This window comes from Corapipo altera, unplaced genomic scaffold, assembly GCF_003945725.1.
Source record: "Corapipo altera isolate COAL_440 unplaced genomic scaffold, ASM394572v1 65, whole genome shotgun sequence".
NCBI classification, from domain to species: domain Eukaryota; kingdom Metazoa; phylum Chordata; class Aves; order Passeriformes; family Pipridae; genus Corapipo; species Corapipo altera.
The window spans coordinates 8,672,291-8,692,343 of record NW_020884891.1 but is presented as its reverse complement, the minus strand read 5'-3'; the positions used below and the strand labels follow the sequence as shown (position 1 = coordinate 8,692,343).

Below are 20,053 nucleotides of genomic sequence, written 5' to 3'. Positions count from 1 at the left end.
GGGCAAGGATCAGTGAAAGGGCTTTCTTCTGTATCTGTGTACCACAGAGACCAAGATAAAAGGAATCTGTATGAGACTTCAGAGATTTCAGAGGAAATAAATGGAAAGTGATTATCAAAAGCTAGATTTAACTGTTCAGGCTCAGATTATTCCCAAACACATTTAGGCAGTAAAATTAAACAGTAAAGCAATCCTGGAATTTTTCAGTTAAGATCCTGGCATATTTCCTGTGCAGAGCCTTGGTTCATACATTATACTGCTGAAAGCAACAAAACAATGCACCCTTAATAAGAATGTCAAGGTTTGCCTCTCTGTCAGGGTAAATTACTTATATTTCATACAAATATTGCTAAGCAGTATCTACAACTTTCAATTCTATATAAATACAAACTCTAGGCATTATAATATGGTAAAATCACTCATTCCCAAAAGGCTGATCGTGAAAGAAACAGATCATTTTCTTATTGCATGTAAGTGCATGAAGTATGATTGTTCTTTAAATCTAAATAATGGATTTTCTATTGTAAGCATCCTTACACTGTGTGTGTTCTCTATTGTACCAGAGCATGAAAACCTGAACCTACACCATACATCCTTTCAGGAAAAGCCACGCAAAAGATGCCACATTCTGTGGCCATGCTACAAGTTCTCTTCTGACCTAGGAGAAAATTTCTGGATGGCAGTTACTGGGGCACATAATTCTTCAAATGTACAAATCTGTGACACGGAGGCTGAGCCTCAGCTCGGGAGGTTTTGCCAAGATTTTATTCCCTGCTGTGCATTTCCCACTATATAAAGAAGTGGGAAAGGAGAATGAGACAGCTCATCTACATAGCTACCTAAATGCTAACAATTGATACTGTCTGCATGTCATCCCCATGAACCTGGGCTGCTGTCCAAAACGCTCCTGTACAGAGCCAAAAAACTCAGAAGAATCAAGGTTTGCAGTAACTCTTCCCTGTTTTGTCACCTCTGGTGTTTTATAGGCTTCCAAACAAGCTTTGTATGTTCCATTATTCTTCACCACAGACTGATTTTTACAGAAGAAAATGTCAAGATTTTAAATCCTTTCATACTTTTGAAAGCATAAGCAAAATACATTGCATCAACCTCACAGGTGCAACTGAGAAGTAAACAGGTATATAAACATACTAGCAAACAAGAATTGTAATTTTAAAATGGACCAGGCCCATGTTTAATTCTGAGAAAAGCATAAGCCAGCATTAAATCCTTTTTTCTTTATGCAAGGGATTCAAAGCAGTTCTTCAGTTAGTGGAATAACTCCTCTGCTCTGAAAAATAAACATGTTAATGAACAGCTCAGCTATCGACTCTTTTGACATTTGACTGATCAGCAGGTGCTGAATTCAGGGTTTATTACTACTGGTGTAGCTGCTTCCACTGGTTTCATTTTTCCCCTTCACTGAAGAATGATCTTTATAAATAAAATAAAACTTCCTGACATGCAGAAATATAATACTGAGTTTAACAAATCAGCTATGTGGAAGGAGGAGTTCTTCTGCACCTCTCTGCTGATGGAAGGTGCTTATAAAAAGGAGTCAGTCATTCTGTGTTGGGTTACATTTTCCACTGCTGTTTTCAGGAGAGACAGTCCACCAGAAAACATTCTAAAATCCCTAGGAATCCATCAAGAACTAAAGCAGAGTCTTTTTAGATTCCATAAAAATTAATCTTACCCCAGATGTTTTGCAGAAAAAAATGTTATGTTCTATATATGAGTAATTTTCAGTGCAACTCTTATTTCACCAAAAAAAAAAAAAATCCATCAATTTAATTTTGTGGAAGCTATAATGAGCCTGGTTCTACATACTGCTTCTTTTATCAGCTCCAATCTCTCATTCTCCAGGGAAAGCAGTACAGAAGTGTCTTGTCCTTTGATAGCAATAGATAACTAACCTCATTTTGTAAAAGCAGAACTAAACAGAGTTATTCTTTGTCTTCAGCAGGAGCAGTGAATCAGATCTCACTGCCTTGTACTGAACCCCTTTTAAGGCAATTTGATGCCTTACACATGATCATTGAGAAGCTTCTATTTGTACCTTTCCCCCCCCCCCCCCGGCTCTTTACCTGGCATTTCTTTATGCAACAGGGGACCAGAAGGTTTTGTATCTAAAAGAAATAGGTCTGGTTGTATTTCCTGAGGCTTTCTTTTCAGGCCTTCTGCACCCATCCATTACGTTCAGGTCAAATTTTTGTCTTTCTGCAGTAGCAAGGATTAAAGATGTAATTGCTTTTAAAGTAGACATTTTCACCTCTCTTTAGCCACATAACCCAGGGCTTTAGATTAACACCTCTCTGCCTCAGCCTTCATCTAGCCAGTGTTAACCAATTAAAAAAATATATTAGCCAACCATAACCTTATTTATCAAAACTCCTTTTCCTTGATTGTAGGCCACACTAGATATGTACTAACAGGCTAAATCAAAACCAAATGACAGAAATACTTCAGATTTAGCGAGGTATTTGTTACAGTGCCATAAAGACTGTGATCCCTCTGTACCTCTGCCTAGACTGACCTGCTACTGAGTTGGTAGGCATTACACAAACCAAGACAGCACTTTCATGTCCTGTGAGGACTCCTAAGATCCTAAGGAAGAACATGAAGACTTGATGCAAATCACAGAAATCACCTGGTGTGATTTTGTTTAAATGATCTACATGACAGAAAGCAGTGTCTTTCTGCACAGTAGGTATGACAAATCAAAGTGACTTAGGACAAAATGCCTGTGTTATACTGACAGATAGAAAGTGAACAATCTGTACAAAATTATGTTTCTCTGGCAAAAATAAACGGAAATGGAGCACCATGAAAATTTAAATAAACAAAAGCTTCAGTATTATAATTCCCCGTACCATTTTTATAATTAAATGAGAAGTACTTCACACTTTCATGCAACAGTCAGATGACTGTGAAAAACCACAAGTTCACCTCTCCAGACATTCACACCTGTGTTACTCTGGACCACTGACTTCAGCGGAACAACATCTGATTTAAAGCAAAGCAAGAAGAGAAACAGACCTGAAGAGTGCAAGTAAACCTGGGGTTTTTGATGCAACATAATTCTCAGCATGAGATGCAAAAGGTGACTTTCCTGACAAGTGCTATCCAAATTCTTAATAGCTTTCTGTATGTAACCTCACCTCATCTCATCCTGACATAATCTTAATTAGTCTTAGTTCTACTGCAGAGAAGCCTACTGAGGGAGTTAGCACCATATAATTAATCAGATACTTTGCACACATCACAGCAACCAACAGTGTCAACTTACTGATGTGAGTTAATACAAACAGAAATCAACCCTGCCTTTCCCTTTCACATGAACTAAACACATGAGGCATGGAATGAACACATGACTATTTCTTCTACACACTGCTTAAGTCCTTTCTTCCCTTAGCAGCCATTTCCTAATGCATCATTACTCTGCAAAGTATATATTTTTTTCTTCTGGTACTAGGAAATAACATGGAATTTGGTATTTTTCTTAAATTTCTGTTTCTCTGTAGAAGAATAAGTCCAGCAACTGAAATAAGCAATGATATGACATAATTCTTGCTGGTGAAAATCATGAATCTCACACTTTATTTTTTTCTGTGTGCTTTAGAAGTTTTTAAGAAACTGAATTTTACACCTGCACATAAATACATATTTGAGAGCACAATCTGCAACATTCAGTCATCTCATAGCAACGGAAAATAAAATATTATTTTATACTTAAGAATATAAATATATACAATGTACACACTAAATCACTGGATTAAAAGCTTCACCACCTATCTATGTAATTGTACATCTTAACTTTATTCTATTGTTTGAGATTTATCTTTTGTCTTCATTGCAGGAGCCAAACATGACAATATTGTACCCACTGTCACCAAGGGGGAAACCATATGATTATATGATTTGGTGGCAAAGAACAAAAAGACCACTGCTTAAAGGAAGCAATTTTATAAAGCTCCATTCTCCTAAGCTTAAACCAAAAGAGTTCATTATAACCACAGGGTTTATTCAGTTTTGTATGGCCTCTGTAATATGCTACAGAGCTTATTAATAGAAAATGCAATGTTTAATACATGGCAGTGTTTTGCTTCAGCAGAACACTGTAAAACTACTTGCAAGAACAATTTAGTGCATAACTAAATACAACATAAGAAAGAATAGTGTAATATTTAGTGATTTCTCAGATTCTCAGCGAGATTATAATCTTCTTAGAAAGGAAGTATTTAAGTGATAGTTTATTTCAGGAACTGTCAGTAAACTGCTTAACACCTTCTCCTGACAGTGTTTGTGTCCCAAAGCAGTTAAGTATCCAAGACAGGAATTATTAAAACTTATTACAGCTCTAGTGTTTGCATTTCCAGTGGTATCTCAGCAAAGGAACATGTACAGTCTGTTCACTGCCTGACACAAAGAGTCATTCACCATTATTACTGTCCAAACTCTTGGGATGTTTTTTTGGTATTTGAAGGTCTGTCACAAGAAATTAGGGAGCTTACTGGAATTGCCACATATTTCAGGTGCTGTCATCCATGATTACCACTCCTCAAACAAAGAACTCTAATGTCCATTCCTCAGTACCTAATCGCCCTGCCTCTCCCTCCTATAGAAAACTTCTTAATTTGTTATAACACTGGAAGAATTATAACTGATAGGACTGCTACCAAGTTTGTATTAACCAAATTAAAGCGCCAGTAGCTAAAGACAATAAACTGTTCATTTTTGTTCCTGTTTTAGCAGATGACAAATATGTCACCAAACAGCAGTAAAGAGGATATATGTATAGGGAGGACAGATAACATGTGGTAACTTTATCCCAAACAACTCAAAACTCATCACCAAGCTACCTATATGTACTGATGCCTCTTCTGTCCTAAAGACACAACTGTCCTTTATCTTCAAGCCCTCAGCTTCATTTTATAATCCTACATTCATCTTCACTGTCATCTAATTCAGATTTGTCACTGACACTTAGATCAGAATGTCAGGGCCTACGCGCATGTGAAGCACTGTAGGTTCACAACATGATTTGGATTAGTAATTGTAATATTATGAGTAGGATGTGAATGGGAAGACAACACACGAGGCAGATGGCAAAAGAGGTAAAGTCAGATTCCTGGGGCTAATTCCACCAGCAAGAGCTGTGTTTTAACCTGTGATTAAAATCTTAGCATGAACAAGGCAAAATAATGCCTAGACACAACCTAAACAGTTCCAAAAGGGTTAGTCATCACAATAAGCTCATGATTAGACTCTACCTAAAGATTATACAAAATGAATTGCCAAAAACTGCAAGTTTGAGGCTGTCAGTCCCTCCCTCATGACTCCTGTTACTATCTCAGTTAGTCTGATAGTCATGTCATCTAGACAAATTCTACTGAAACTCTTACTGTTTTGGATTATTTTTCCAGTCTGAAGAGCCAAATTTCTTATTAGGCATGATCTTGGGCAACTGCAAACTTTATTAGCCTTAATCATGATAAGTTTCATCAGTCCTGGAATAAATGACATTTTACTTTATCACATGCTGTAAGTTTATCACATTTGGCCACATCAAGCCTTTTTTACTCAGACAAATGGCTTACTCACAGGAGCTTTCATTTAAAAGTGGACTAAATTAGAAATACGGATGTACGGGTGTTCTACAAGATTTAAGAAGTAATGGCATTTTTAGCTTCTCCATATTTCATACTTGATCTCATAGCTAGTGTTTTTCAGCTCTAGAAATATTTAACACCTCGAAATCACTCAGAAAATTCTGAACTCTTGACATTCACCTAAAATCAGACTGAAAATTACTTTCTTTCAACATATGATATGCTCTTGGTTGGATGATACTACTAATTTTCAGTGTGAAAAGCACAGCCACTGAAGACTTGATGCTTAACAATATGCAGTAGCCTAAAGGATTGGAATTTTGTCATGGGAGCCAGGAACAGAATCTAAGCTTCTTTGTCTCTGTCCAGATCCCTTTGCTCTGAAGAAGGTCTTGGAATTGCAAATCATAAAATTGGTGAGAAGGGCATTGGCACATCTATTTGATACAAAAAATGCTGCCCAGGTGAAATCTGTAACAGAGCAAATTCTGTGCGCTCAGAGCAACAGCTGCTCCACAGAAATATGCAAGATTCCTCACAGAAAATGGTTTCTGATGTCTAGATCTCTTTTTGACAGTATTTGCTACATTTTGTACTTTTAGTATCTAATAATTGGTTTAAGTCTGGAAACATTGGTTTTAGTATGTTTCCACTCAGTAAAACATAACTCTGGTCATTCTTGTCATGTATGTAAATTTGTCTCTGGATATCCATGTGACATATCTGGAGCATCTTTTCTCCAGCCGAGCCCTAAAGCATCTTACGCTCTCTATTCTTAGACTTTATTGATGCCTAGACATCTCCAGAGCATATCTGACCATGGATTCTTTGTCCAGTGACAGCAGAAATGTGCATTTATGTAAAGTGGTGCAGGATTTGCAATGTCACACAGGGTGGAAGGTCTTGCCTAACAGCCAACTTCATAGTGTCGACTTTATTTATTTTGTAAGGACTCAAAAACCCTGGCAAGTGCTGAGTCTGTGGTTCCATGGAAACCAGGTATGCCAATTGAATGCTTACATTGTTAACAATATCCTCCAGAAAATCTCTTAAAAAATGATCATTAATATTAGGATGCCTTCTTTTCATTTATCCATTCACTTTAGTTTCTTCTTTCTAGGACCACATGCTACCTACATCAGAAGAAAACTGTGCTGCACATACTGGTTCTGGTAATACTTAAAGCAAGCTATGAAATATAAAAATCAGTTAAAATGATGGTGCTTACCCCGTTCTGTGTCATAGAGGTACACAAACTTTTCCCACTTATAGTAAGTCAAGAGACTCAAGATGGCTCCTTTTAATCCTGGCCTCATCTGGATGACAAACTGCACATCTGCATCTGTTGGGAAGCTGGGTGTGATGAAGGATGTGTGAAGGGCTCCACAAAATGATGTCAGTGTGTTCATTGACATCTGGTCATAGAATCCAAAGATGGCATAAACTCCTCTGGAAAACTGTGAACAGACTAAGAAAGACAGACAAGGGTGTGAAAATCTGAAAAACACTGAATGCAATCAAACTTTCAAAGTATATTTCAGGTAAGCCTTCTAACCATTCCTGATATTATTCTGTATGATGCAGCAGATGGAATGAATTAACGAGATAATATATAATAGTTTCTGTGTAGCAGTAAATTGTACTGACTTTATAACAATTAAACTGGCCTGAACACATTTTTGATTGTGACTTCTGCTATATTGTAATATTCCATCTCTCCATATTCTCTAAAAACAAACATGGGATTACATTGCCTATCTGTAAAATACCTCCCCTTGACAGCACCTGGAGATCTCTGTTAGCAGTTATGTAACAAATGTCAGGTCTGCCTAAAAGTCAAAGCATTAAGGTGTAGTTTTCCTGATATCCAACCTTGATTCAGATCTGATTCAAAGATGTCTGGATGTTTTATTCCCTTACAGTCCACAACTCTGACGTGTCTGTGTAGTCTTTTTCAATGAGAAATTCTGATGACTTCTTATCTGAGCTTTAAAACCTTTCAGAAGAATTTGGAAAGTCTGTGGCTTATTACATGACCTCACAAATAAGCAACACATCTTGTTGCTTCATGGGACAAGAGCTGGTATCCCTTAACTGGGAGGCTTTTAGTAATTAACCATTCTGCTGTCCTGAGGAACCCACCTTGTACCTGAAAATAATCCAAATGCAGACAAAGGCGGTTTTTTTCACACACTTCATTATTTCCCATCCTTTACAGAGATTGAACAATGACCATTTTGGACAAAAATGAAAGTATTTCAATTTATAAAAATGACCAACTTCATTGGAGTTGCAGGAAAAAAGATTTTTTATGTTGTTCAGCTCTGTAGGAAAAGTGCAAACTTCTTGTGACCCTGGGTTCTTTCCATGAAGGGATTCTGCATCAGACATAGTGAGGGAGCCTGATCTGTGAGGGGCTGGGACTCTCACTCATAGCAAAGACTGTACAACTGCAATACACTGTGGCACAGCAGCACTTCTAATCAAACCATTTCTGGACTGAGAAGAGCAAGTCCTATTTGTAATGAAAATAAGTCTCCCAGAAAAACGTTCACTCAATTGTAACAATTTTGCTTGTCAAGAACTGGATTTAACAACAATTTCCAACTAACCCCATTAAACACTTTTGCCAAAATGCTGCATATTTAACGTTGCAAAAAGCAAGGGCAAGGAATTACCAGTAAGGAAGACCTGACTTCTACACACACATATACAGCATCTACTTCTGAGAGTACCATCAGGAAACATTTCCCACCACAAAGACTACCATTCAGAATCACTAAAGACTGCTAAAGTAATCTTAAACAGGATTCTCCACAATATCAGCTCATTGACACAGCATCACTGATAACACCTCAAACCAGCAGTCAGGTGTGGAAATTTGATTTTTTTCCTGGAGGTCCAGATGTAAAAACAAAAATGCTATTAAGGAATTTCTTTAAGTGTTAAAGATACTGTAAGAGGACATGACCAGCTCTGGATACCAGCAGCAAATTACAGCTGGTGCAGACATAAAAGAGACGTGCATGAGAGACAGAAGGGAAATCAGAAGTGGTGATTTCTGAAATAAGAGTTTGCAGAAGTTCTTCACCACAGTAAAAAAAAGATATAAAAGAAGTTATAATACAGTAAGAATTTATTCCCAGAGGGATGACTGAGGAATTAAATACGCTGTTTAAAAAGGCATTTTGTTAAACTATATACCAGCAGGATATAAAGTTGAAAAGCTTCCATAAAAAATATCTGCTGAAGTAACAAATAAAAAGCATTAACTCACAGGTGAAAAAAGGAAAAAATAAAGATTACATTAGAAAGTCTGGCAGTCTCCAAATCATTTCAATGGTCTGTAAACCCTCTAATTCCACGTGAATAATCAATGGAGAGGGACTAGTGGAGCTCAGTGTCCTCACATACACCGAGCCTGTACCTCACAGATCAGGCTTCTTTTACATATTTATTAATGGCCTAGTTTACTAGTTTTTATGCAGATTCTGTACTGCAGAAAAAAGCAATTATTCCAGGAAACATCCCTTCTTGCAATGCAAACAAAACATATTCTCAAAGGTCTTCTGATTCTAAAAACCCAGAGTATTTCAAACAATCCTGGGTTCACTCATTATTTTTTATCAGGTATGAGGTATAAGACTCAGGAATACTTTTGAACCGTGACTCAACTGAAATCGCTCAGCTTTGTAGGGACACTGCATCTGAAAAAAGTCACACGGGAGCCCAAAAGTCCCAGCATGTTATCCAAGCCTAGGATTTTAATGAAGAATACAGACTAGCTCTTATTGGGACTGCTAGTTCCTACATCCCATAAAGTCAGTAGAGAAGAGGTGCAGCACTAAAGGGAACAGACAGTGGCTGGTTCCAGTGGGGACAGTTCCTCTCCCCTGTTCCTCTGCCTTGTGCTGGGAACCAGCTGGAAAGTGGTCAGCTTTTTGCTCTTTCTTGTTCTTAGACGAGCACCAAGGCACTGCAGCCTTGAGTTTGAAAATGGTTCAAGGTCTTTGTCCTTCGGACATAATTCTGTCTTTCATGGTTATTTTAAAACACTGAATTAAAATGCATTTTCATAGTAGATTGTGCTCTCTTATGCAAAGAGCCCACTCTTAATTTGTGAGTAATCTGAGGAAAAAACCAAACAGAGTCTGCGGACAACCTGAGCATAAGCAGGACCTTCTCCATGTAACACCTTATAGCCACCACAGAGCTGCTGCTTGCATGGAGGCAAGAGCTGCTGATTCGGCCTTTCAGGTATTTGCAACTGTTTTTCCTAAAAATTCTGGGCAATCACCAACAATATCTTCTAACAAATGCAAGGCCCTGTCCAGTTGTATTTCCCCTGATTCAGGTTTGTATTCACTGCAGATTTTAAAGATTTAACCCTTTAACAGACTATCTGTCTTCTGTTAGTAGCTTATTCTTTGTGACTATCCTGCATGCACCGTAGCGTGACAATTTTACTTTACTGACCTGTCTAAAAGGCAAATAAACTTTTGTTTTTATAAGGAAAAGCTAAAAGGCCAATTATCTTGGTCCTTTGTGTTTATTTGCATTTTTGAACTCACAGTCTTGTTATATCTTTTGTATAGTTTGTGACCTAATCTCCTATATTATCAAAAGAACTAACTGAATATCCATGAACTCGCAGCCATATTGCTATTTGTTTTCCAAAAAACAAACATGTAATTACACTAATTTTAATTACATTATTATTCTAACATCACTTGGCCAGAAGGAAAATTTTAAAAATGGTAACTAAATCTCAGCTTTAAGCTCTTTTTACAAAGTACTTTCTATTGACAATCACAACTATCCTCATGTTTGAGTAAGAATTTTGGTATTTTTCCTTAATTAATCACAGTTGATTTATGTTTATTTTTCCCTATTTGAAAAATGCAGATGGTAAAACACATACTTTGGCTGTTAAAGAAATGATTTGGACACATCCTGAAGCAAACTCATTCCTCAAGAAAAAAAACCCAATTTTTTTTGCTGAGCTATGTCTGTATGAAACTGCTTTTAATTAATTATGGTGATGCACATCTCTTTCCAAAGCAAGCACATATGCAAGTTGCTCTATAACTTGATCTGAATAAGTTTCAACCTCCACGAACAAGGGAGAGAGGCCCTGAGCAGCAGTTCTCCAACAGGAGATCATGATAAGCCATTATTTTGGCATTAGGTGTAAGGTGACTATTTATTAATGCTGACTTAAGACTGGGGTTGTTCTCATAGTACGTGAGCTGCCACATGCCATCGTGTTCAGGAGAGGAAGGATGGTATGACAGAAGCCTGTGAATTCTCAAGCATGTCAAGAGAAGATAAGAAACTTTCAGGTCATGACAGACTGGTGTTTCCTGCCAAGGAAGGAAAATGCTCAGAGCCAGAGTGATCACAGTGGTAAGTAGAATTTACTTTCAAATAAAAAACCAAATCAAAACCAAGCAAACAATATCCCACTTAAGCCACATAAATAAATCTCGGTTTCTGTACTGAAAGCAGCTGAGCCATCCTAAGTGTCAGTGTGACCCAATGAACCCAGACTTCTGTTTTACTTGCAGTTCCATCCTCCCTCCAGTTGAGTCAGGCACACTACTGAAACATGCTAAGATTAACCAGCAAGATTTTTTTTCACTCAGACCCCCGGAAGGCCGTGGGCCAGAACCTCAAAAGATGCCCCATTTCACACAAGTTCTTCTTAGATGTTTTGTGTCTTTTTAAAATTTATTTTTGCTATCTAATGGTGTTTAGTTTTCTATCTTCTAGTGACTGTGAGTACTCCTGACACTGCAAGGTTGTACAAGCTCTGACATCTCTACTGTCTATTGCCTGGAAGCTAAAGTCAAAACTTCTCTGACACCTTTTTTTTTTTTTTTTTACTTCCAGTCTTACTACAAACAACTGAAGCGTTACTAGGAACATTTACAAGCAGTTTTGGATTTTGCTTGTTTAGAGAAAAGACACATAAAGCCAACAAAAGGGATATGTTAATGGTGGAACTTAATACACCATTTCCACTGGATGATATCATTAGTGATTGAATTGTAAAAGTCAGCAGGACCCTCCACTTCCACACGGGATCTAAGAGCTCAGTAGTTTTGGAGTCAGGGGTTGGAGGTTACAAATACTATTCCATCTTCATTACTCTTTTTATGGACCAGTAATTTCCCCTTCGTCCATATCAATTTCTTATAAAGTAGATCTGACAAAATCAACCTGTGTCAAAGGGACACTGCTCCAGTGATACACCTACAGCTCTCTGGGAGGAAAGGCACTGCTGGAGCTCTGTCACCACGGACATTACTGTGTGCTGCTCATATCAGTTCCTCGAGTTTGTGTTCTGTGTTTCCCTGAGCTGTGAGATAATTTTATTCCCTCCACTTTCTTCTGCCAATTGTCTTGGATTCCACACAATTCTCACTGCCAGCTTCTGCCAACAGACTAATGGGACTACTTTACAATGGAATAATGTGTAACATATCTCAGACCAGTTGCCATTTCCTATCTAAGGCTCCCCCCAATGCCTTCATTGTTGTAATAATGCAAGGGTGGTCATGAACATCACTTCTTACAGTCAACCTACAGTCTTGCTCTTAGAGAGGTGGACAATGCCTCTACTGCTTTCTTCCACTTTCACACTGAATCAAAAGGGGCACTCTTCCTACCTTGAGCCCTGAGGAGATCAGCACAGCAGTGCCCCTGAATGCAGAATGAGATACTTTCAGGGGGCTTCAGACAATTAGACTTGAGAGCTTCCTTTAAACAAACTCATCATACCAAAAATTTAAAATGAGGTGAACCGCATTTACCTATAGCCAATAAAACCAGCTTTTACATTTTAATTAAGACACTGAGTTCTGACGTGAAGAAAATATTTCACTGTATTGTTTAAAATTTAGGTCAGAAAAGACGGATTTCTGAAAAAAGCTATTTCTGGAATAGTTAACAGTGAATATTCTTGGGGGCAGAAGGGAACCTAGGAAGTTACAACTTGGAATTGGATACAAATCTTCCTGAGGCACTGGCTGTAACATCACATCTCTTCCTACCCAGAAATGGATATGCACTCACAAACATAAAGAAATACACTCAAAACAAAAGAAAAAAGTCCCAACCCAAAACCCCACAGTGGAACACAAAACAAAATCATGATTTACCCTTGTTACTTCATTTATGGCATCAGTTTTCTCAATGATATAACTGCAGTGTTTTATCTAGTTCTTTTTATAAAGAACTAAGCTTGCTTGCTTCATTCTATCTAATGCCTTCTTCAAACATACAGAGTTCCTTCAGTTTGTATTTCTTTTTTGGAGAGCAAATAAAATAAAACCAGCACATTCAGGCACCAGGAGGGGGATATTATTAAATTGCAAATGAAAGGCATGAGGATTAATCCATTCATATTTTACAAACCATTTACTGGAAAGCAATTCAAAACACATGTTCAGATCCAAGCATCCCCAAACACTCCCTGGTCAAGATCCTGTTCAAGATTACTTTGGTCACCCTATCACAACTCCATTACACACTATTAAAGCAGTCTTTATTTCTTATCTGCTCTTTAGGATGACTTTGGAACACCAATCCCAATTACAGTTCCTCCGTGCTGAGTGCTGTACAAATACATCACCACAGCCCTGGTTTCCTTCATATGCCCAATTATTTGTGACATACTTGACTCATTAAACTTTACACATTTTGGCTTTTATATATACTACCACGGTCAAATAAAACCCTAACAATGTACATGAATTTGCTGTGTGCTGGATCTTCTTTTCACACTGAAACATTTGTGTGAATTTTATGAGGGTATGAAAAATGCCAGCTTGCAACGATAAAAATAGGCCACTTAGGCTGTAACAGTGTGGTGGGAACACCAGCAGCACCAAGTCTCACACGTGCCATGATGCCAAGAGGGGCCTGCTCAGACCTGCAATGGCTGCTTGTGAGAAAGAAGTGCATCCCTGAAGTCAGATCCTTTTAGACAGAAAGGCTGACAAAAGAAAGCTGCAGCTTCAGAAAGCTCTCAGTGAAAGGCAGCTGATGCTCACTCAGGTCTGAGGTATTTGTCCACTAGTGTACCTTTAGTCAGGTAAAGGTGAACCCAAACTGCCAACTTGATACATATGCAAGTGAAAGCTTTGATATTTAAAAAAATAGCTAATACATTTGAAATGTCAGTAAAAAGGACATTCTTAAGCACCAAACTGTAAGACAGACGGAAAGATGGGCTGAACACAACCTTGATTGTCCTGGGAAAGCTGTGCTTAACTTTCTGGAAGCTGTTCTAGCCTGAAAGTACTGCAGGTAGCCTGAGTAGCTTGGAACAGGCTATGCTACCTGTGTTGCTATTTTCTACTCACTGTTTAGTTCCCAAGCTACTTCCAAACCTAAAATGCTGTAGAATCTTAGCTACCTCTGCTTTCAGATTACTAGTCACAAAGCTAAAAAAAAGAATTAATTTTTTTTAACCTTGTTAAAACTTAAGCACAAGATGAGTCTCTTGTCCCTCAAACCTACCAAATTATAATGTATGTTTTTCATTAAAAAAAGAAAAATCACTTGCCATTCAGAATCTCTGTATTTATGACACATTTCTGATGGTAGCAGAAACCCTGGAGTCATTCCACCCAGTTTCCAGGAAAAGTATCAGCCTATCAGAATGTCCAAATTATAAAATTGTTTACCTGGCATCCTTATTACACACCGATTTTTTAAAAAATACCATGGATTCTGAGTACTATGAGAGCACTCCTTTTGAAAAGCTATGAGTCAGATTATCATGATTCATTTTGAAGTATAATCCATTGGAGTTTGAAAGAAGCAAAATAGGGGTTTGAAGCTTAAAATGAATTAAAGGTGGGAGGAGATATATATGTGCCATACAGATCAACTGATTTTTCTGGAGGATGATTTAAAAAACATGTTAGGTACTTACGGACTACACTTAAGAACGTGCTGATCAGAGTACCGCATTATCTTGCTTGTGTCTTTAGAAGATGGAGTTCAAGCTTTCAGACCAGGCCCCACAAATTATAACCAAGTTGTCCGTTCTTAAACCCATCCTGACAATTCATGGTCTTCTACTGTTAACAGACCACTTTCCATCCTGATCCCACCAGTCCCACAAGCTGCTCACAAGGAAGTATTCCTTTTAGTTTTAAGGGAAAGACATTAAATAGATACCACACAATTTTAAACAAAAAGCTTTTAGAAAGAAGACTTTGTAACACTGTTGCAGGACTCAGATTTGTACTATTTGTGACCTCTTCTGCTTTCTGCCTATGCTGGTCCTGATACTAAAGCAGAATTTGGAGGAGAAGCAGCAAGAGGCTTCCCTTTGTAGACAGTTAAACTCACTGCTGGAGAAAAATGGAAAGGCATCGGTATCTTCCTTTTATCCCCTGATGAAAAGATGTTTCTGCTCAGTTACTCCAGCATGATCAATGCCTTGCCAACAGCAGCAGTATGTGCAATGCCAACACTCTCCTCCTGTTTGCAGCCCCACCATCCTGGATGCTTAATATTTATGCCATGGGCCTCCCTCAAGTTTAGAGTGTCAGAGACTTAACAAGTGGATGTAAAGCAGTTCCTTGAGCTTTGCCCTTTGAGAAAAGGTTTAGCCTGTCGTATACACATAACCACATACTCTTTTCTCCAGGAAGCATGGAAGATGAGCTAACACCTGTGTGAGGGAGCCAGAGGAGCTGGCAAAGCTTTTCCCATGAGAGTCTAAATATATTCACAGCAAACAAAGATCATTTGCGTCCTTCACATCTGATACTCCAATTCCTGTTTCGTGACTAATCTCTGCAGAAACATGGACAGTGTGCATGCAACACAAATATGTAACACTCACTCGAGTGAAATAACTTGTTTCCATCTGCTGCACCATTTGAAATGCTTTTAATTTTAATCTCGTATGTTATGCCAGCATGCTGTGATCACTTTGGATGGTAACTGTATCTCTCATTTTCTGAAGCAATTTTTCTAAAAATGTTGGTCAGAGGAAAATATGAAAAACCCTGTTCTTTCAAAAATTACTCAGTTATAGCACACCAGAAAATTTAGCAGCCATTTATTTACAGGCAGCCAATACACTACTAATATGCATATCCAATATACTCTACTAATATGCATATTCTAATAAACACAGTAACATTTAATAGCTTAATATAAAATCATGAATGTTTCTGTAACTTTATTCAAAGTAATGAGAGTCCCAAAAGTCATTAAGCACTATGTCTTGGAACAAAAAGACATGTTCAAAAAAATGTTTTTAATATGAACATGACAAGATGTGGTAGACCAGGGAGTACCCAAGTTGCCATTGTTACCATCTTCAGAGATGATTTATCTTACACATCTCGTCAATACTTCAAACAATAGGCTAAGAGAAAGAAAGAGCTTTGTGGTATGAAGTAAAAAATAAATCACACCCATCAGAAAAGGGCAGCATTTTGCAGTTGAGGATGTTAGGCAGAACGCAGGGTTGAATCAAAGCACAGCAGTTGAAGGCAATGCTGTGCCTCAGAGCTGAGGATCAGCAGCAGCTCTCTCCAGCATTCCAGTTCTCTGAAGGGATTTCTTGTATCACTGGAACACCTCAGTATGGAGGAAGTAAAAAGGCAGAGGCGTATTATTAAATGTATGCTTGTTCAGCAGATCCTTCCCTAAGTGATTTCAGAAGTTGACTTCATTCTGGGCCACTGTGGTAAAAGGCAATTAATCAAAACAAGGCTCTGGCAGTGTGATGAAAGATGAGCTGAGTCTGCTGAGGTGGTGCCATTTATAGGCCTGTGGGGATATATTACAGAGGATGAGATAGAAGAGGCAAAATGGCCAACACACCTGAAGCACTGAACGGGGTAAAATTCACCAGGAGGTGAAGGCCACAACTAAGGTTGTCCAAGGAGAAAGGGGATGCAAATGCCAAAACAGCAGCTGTGGAAGCAGCCTCCAGCTCTGGAGGGTTTCCAGTTGGCTCTATGAATGCAGAGCATGGTGCTGGCTGACAGACAGTTCAGTTTACCCAAAGCAACAGTCCCTAACACTTTCCTGGAGGCTCTGCAATAGCATTCCAGCAAGCACTGCAAGAACATCTCGGACCGGTGGACTGGATTTCACACTTCTGTATCTCTTTCCCCAGTTTACTCAAGGTTCATGGGACTATGCAATTCTCACCCAGTCCTCGTGTCCCACTGCTGTCAGCTTAACAGTCTGAGAGGCTTCAGACTAGTTAACACAGAAGAGGAAACAGAATGGCTGTGAAAGCTGCCTTCAGCAGCCAGGGAAATTATCTGAAGATGCTCCCTAGGGGTCCAATAAAGCACCCACCAATGTCACTGGAGAAGTTCACACGGAATTCCGCAAGAGCTGGACTAGAACTGAGAGACCTATTGAATACACTGAACGAGCAAACTACAGAAATGCAAAATTAAAATCCCCACTGCCCTTACAAAAGCATCTCCCATCTATTTTTATTCTCACTATAATTTCTATCTGCCTTACAGTCCAAAGAGTCCTTCTTGCTACCAGCCTCCTGGACCTTCACAATCACATCTGACAGTAATTCACAGACCAGTACCCTCAGCTAAGCCAGTGCCTTATTTACAGGGAATAACAAGAATATTATTCTTTATAAATTATGCATAATCACTATTTATCAAGCTGGGTTAATTGGCACATAACAAAAGAGCTGTCTGGTGCACAGCTGAATAATGTGGAAGCCAAAATTGATGGAAATGGTACAGCAAAAGCCTGATTGTGAAAGAAAAGTCACATTGCTACATGTTAATTCTTAACTGATTGCTGCCCTTTCAAAGGAGGAGGGGCAGCCAAGAGAGAAAGACCAAGTCTGAAATTATTTGTTAATCTCAGAGGGTTTGGACAGACTGTCATAGCTATAAATACTGGTTTAAAGTCTGCTCTTAGCCAGCTGCATAGTGAGATGTTAACCTGGTGCAAACGCATTTTCTGCACTCCATGAGACACTGCTACATTTGTGAGTAGAGAACAATCTCATTGATCATCAGCAACAGCATGAGACTGTGGTCTGCAGGGGTATGTGTGATGGTGACAGACAAATGGGGCTCTTCCCATATCTTCACTTGACAGAGAAGAGCTAAAGGCCTCATACCAAAGCCAGACTAGCAACCCTTTGGTTCTACTCGAGAGGTCCTGGAAGTCCTCATCAGAAACCTGGTGTGCCATGAGACAGCAGCAGTGTGAGGCAGCACTTGACTTTCTCTAGAACCACACACACCTGAGGAACCACAGTTTAGTCAACTTTATTCCACATGCACAGAATTGTGTCACTGATGCCAGCAAGGCTTTACTAAAGGCCCTAGATCCCAAAGCTGCATGCACAAATATAAGAACATGCTTAGGTGTTTTGATGAACAGACACAGACTAAAGAATGTGATCAAGACACTGAATCAGAGCTGATGGTTAAATTACCGTGATGCTCACTTTGGAAGGAGGCCCCCCTTTCATGATGCATTACAGTCTAGCTGGATTAGGGGTACTCAGATGATTTAGTCTGATTTACACCACTACACCTCCACACTTCTCTAGTATCTTCCCTACTAATACTTACTAAAGTCTATCCTAGCAGTAGAATACCTGCAAATCAATGACTTCAAATATCAGCCCTTTCTTCCCTCTCTCTCTCACACTTGCTAGGAGAGCTACCAGAACATGAGAACTTTCCCGTAACTTTCACTCCTATGAGTTAGAAGCTCTTGTATTCACAAACACCATTAAGGCCAAAGAATTCTGCTGTGATCTTACCATGTTTGTGTTCTCATCAGTATAAATACAAATGGAGAACCACAGATATTTAAAAAAAAATTTGGATTAGGTTATCACAATTAGAGTTTCTCCCTATCGGAAACATGGTTAGCAAACATTAGCTTTCCTCTGAAAATATTCTGACATTTACCAAAGTTAACAAGTTACACACATTGTTCACACCACAGTTCATCATCTGTGGGTTATAGTCCATGCTTTGCATCCATATCCTCCTATCCAAGAGGATCCTAAGACTGAATTCTTGGTGCCCCTTGAGAAGTATAAAGTGACTCATGAAAGAGCTTTATGTGCCAAAGCATCTTCATTGTCCTCTTTGGTTTTGGGGTTTTTTTCAAAATCTTTACTGCAAACATATTCTGATGTCTCTGGCAGGTTTTTTGACCAAAAAAGTGGAATTTGATAGATAAGACACTGTGTACTGCATATCAAATATTCACAAAGGTTAATATCAGTGATGGCATGAATTTCTGTTGTTTCATATGTACAGTTAACCAGTGTGCTCACTGTCAACTTCTTAATTTTTTTACATTATAAGTTTCTGGCACATGATTTGATTTGTTTCCAACATGGGCCTGTTTTAATGTACTGGGATTTTTGCATGTAAATAAACACATACTTAAATAAATTGGTTGCTATTGAATAAATCCTTTTTCAACCTACTCTTTAATTATCTGTATCAGGGCCTACTTTACAAGTGATTCCTTAGCCTCTTGGTTCATAGATGTATTAACACCTTACATCCAAATGCCTCTGTAATAGCAGTATCTATTAGAAGTATCAAAAAAATTCTTCTCTCTGACTTTGCACAGAGAGAATCTGCTAACAACTTGCACCAACAAATTCCAAGCATACTGCAAAAACACTGTGTAAACTTAGAAGGGAAGAGGAAAATTGAGGTGGGGGGAAGTTCAAAACAACAAATTTGCTGCAACGGTATCCAAGCCTTTTCTGGTTTGGGAACAAAAATTCTAACCCTTATGGCAGAAAATAGGCTTGAATTTCTAAGGAGTAATGCACTGTGGACCCTTCCCTCAGTAAGTCACTTCAGTAAACCTTCCAGAGCTCCCTATCACCCTTTGCCATACCATAAGGAATCAGCCAATTTAGGGGGTATTGTTCAGCCAAGGAATAAGCTGATGGGTCTCACCAGTGTCTCAAACACAACTGTGCAACACCCAAATCAGTGCACAGTTGGGGGAAACGGCCTTAAAATGGCCGTGTGTATCTCCATGACAGCAGTCCTGACATCTGATGGACCAGCACCAAACAGCTCAACTGCAGCCGTTTGGATGACAGACGGCAACACATTTCTTTGCCTTAAGGAAATTTCTCACAGGGCTGTACCGTTCCTCAAGCTCTGCAGTGAGCTGCAGGATGAGCTCTTTCTAGCAGACCATCATCACCCTGAAGGCCTGTCCCCGTTCCTGCTTGTCCCTTGTTTGCAGCACCACCTGTTCGGGGAGGTCAACCACGGAACAAAACTGCACCAAGGACAGGAAGAGTCTGTCAAACAGAGAGATGACAAACTGGAGAGAGTTCTGGATGACACGACCGGGGCTCTGTAGGCAGGGAAGCTCTTATTCACAGGAGGCACAGACATAACTATGGGAGGAACCATTCA

The 20,053-nt window shown here is 38.9% G+C and overlaps 1 protein-coding gene across 7 annotated transcripts in view; it reads right to left on the bottom strand.

Moving 5' to 3' along the window:
* The window catches only part of GRIA3 (glutamate ionotropic receptor AMPA type subunit 3), a 154,195-nt gene that overhangs the window by 106,412 nt on the left and 27,730 nt on the right, over positions 1 to 20,053 (bottom strand). For all 7 annotated transcript variants that reach the window (XR_003527973.1, XM_027645372.1, XM_027645373.1 and 4 more), the window contains one exon: positions 6,841 to 7,080. Coding sequence is in view for 6 of the 7 variants with exons in the window: in XM_027645372.1 (XP_027501173.1) it covers positions 6,841 to 7,080 (240 nt within the window). In the remaining variant the exon portion in view is untranslated. The remainder of the gene's footprint in view (positions 1 to 6,840; positions 7,081 to 20,053) is intronic.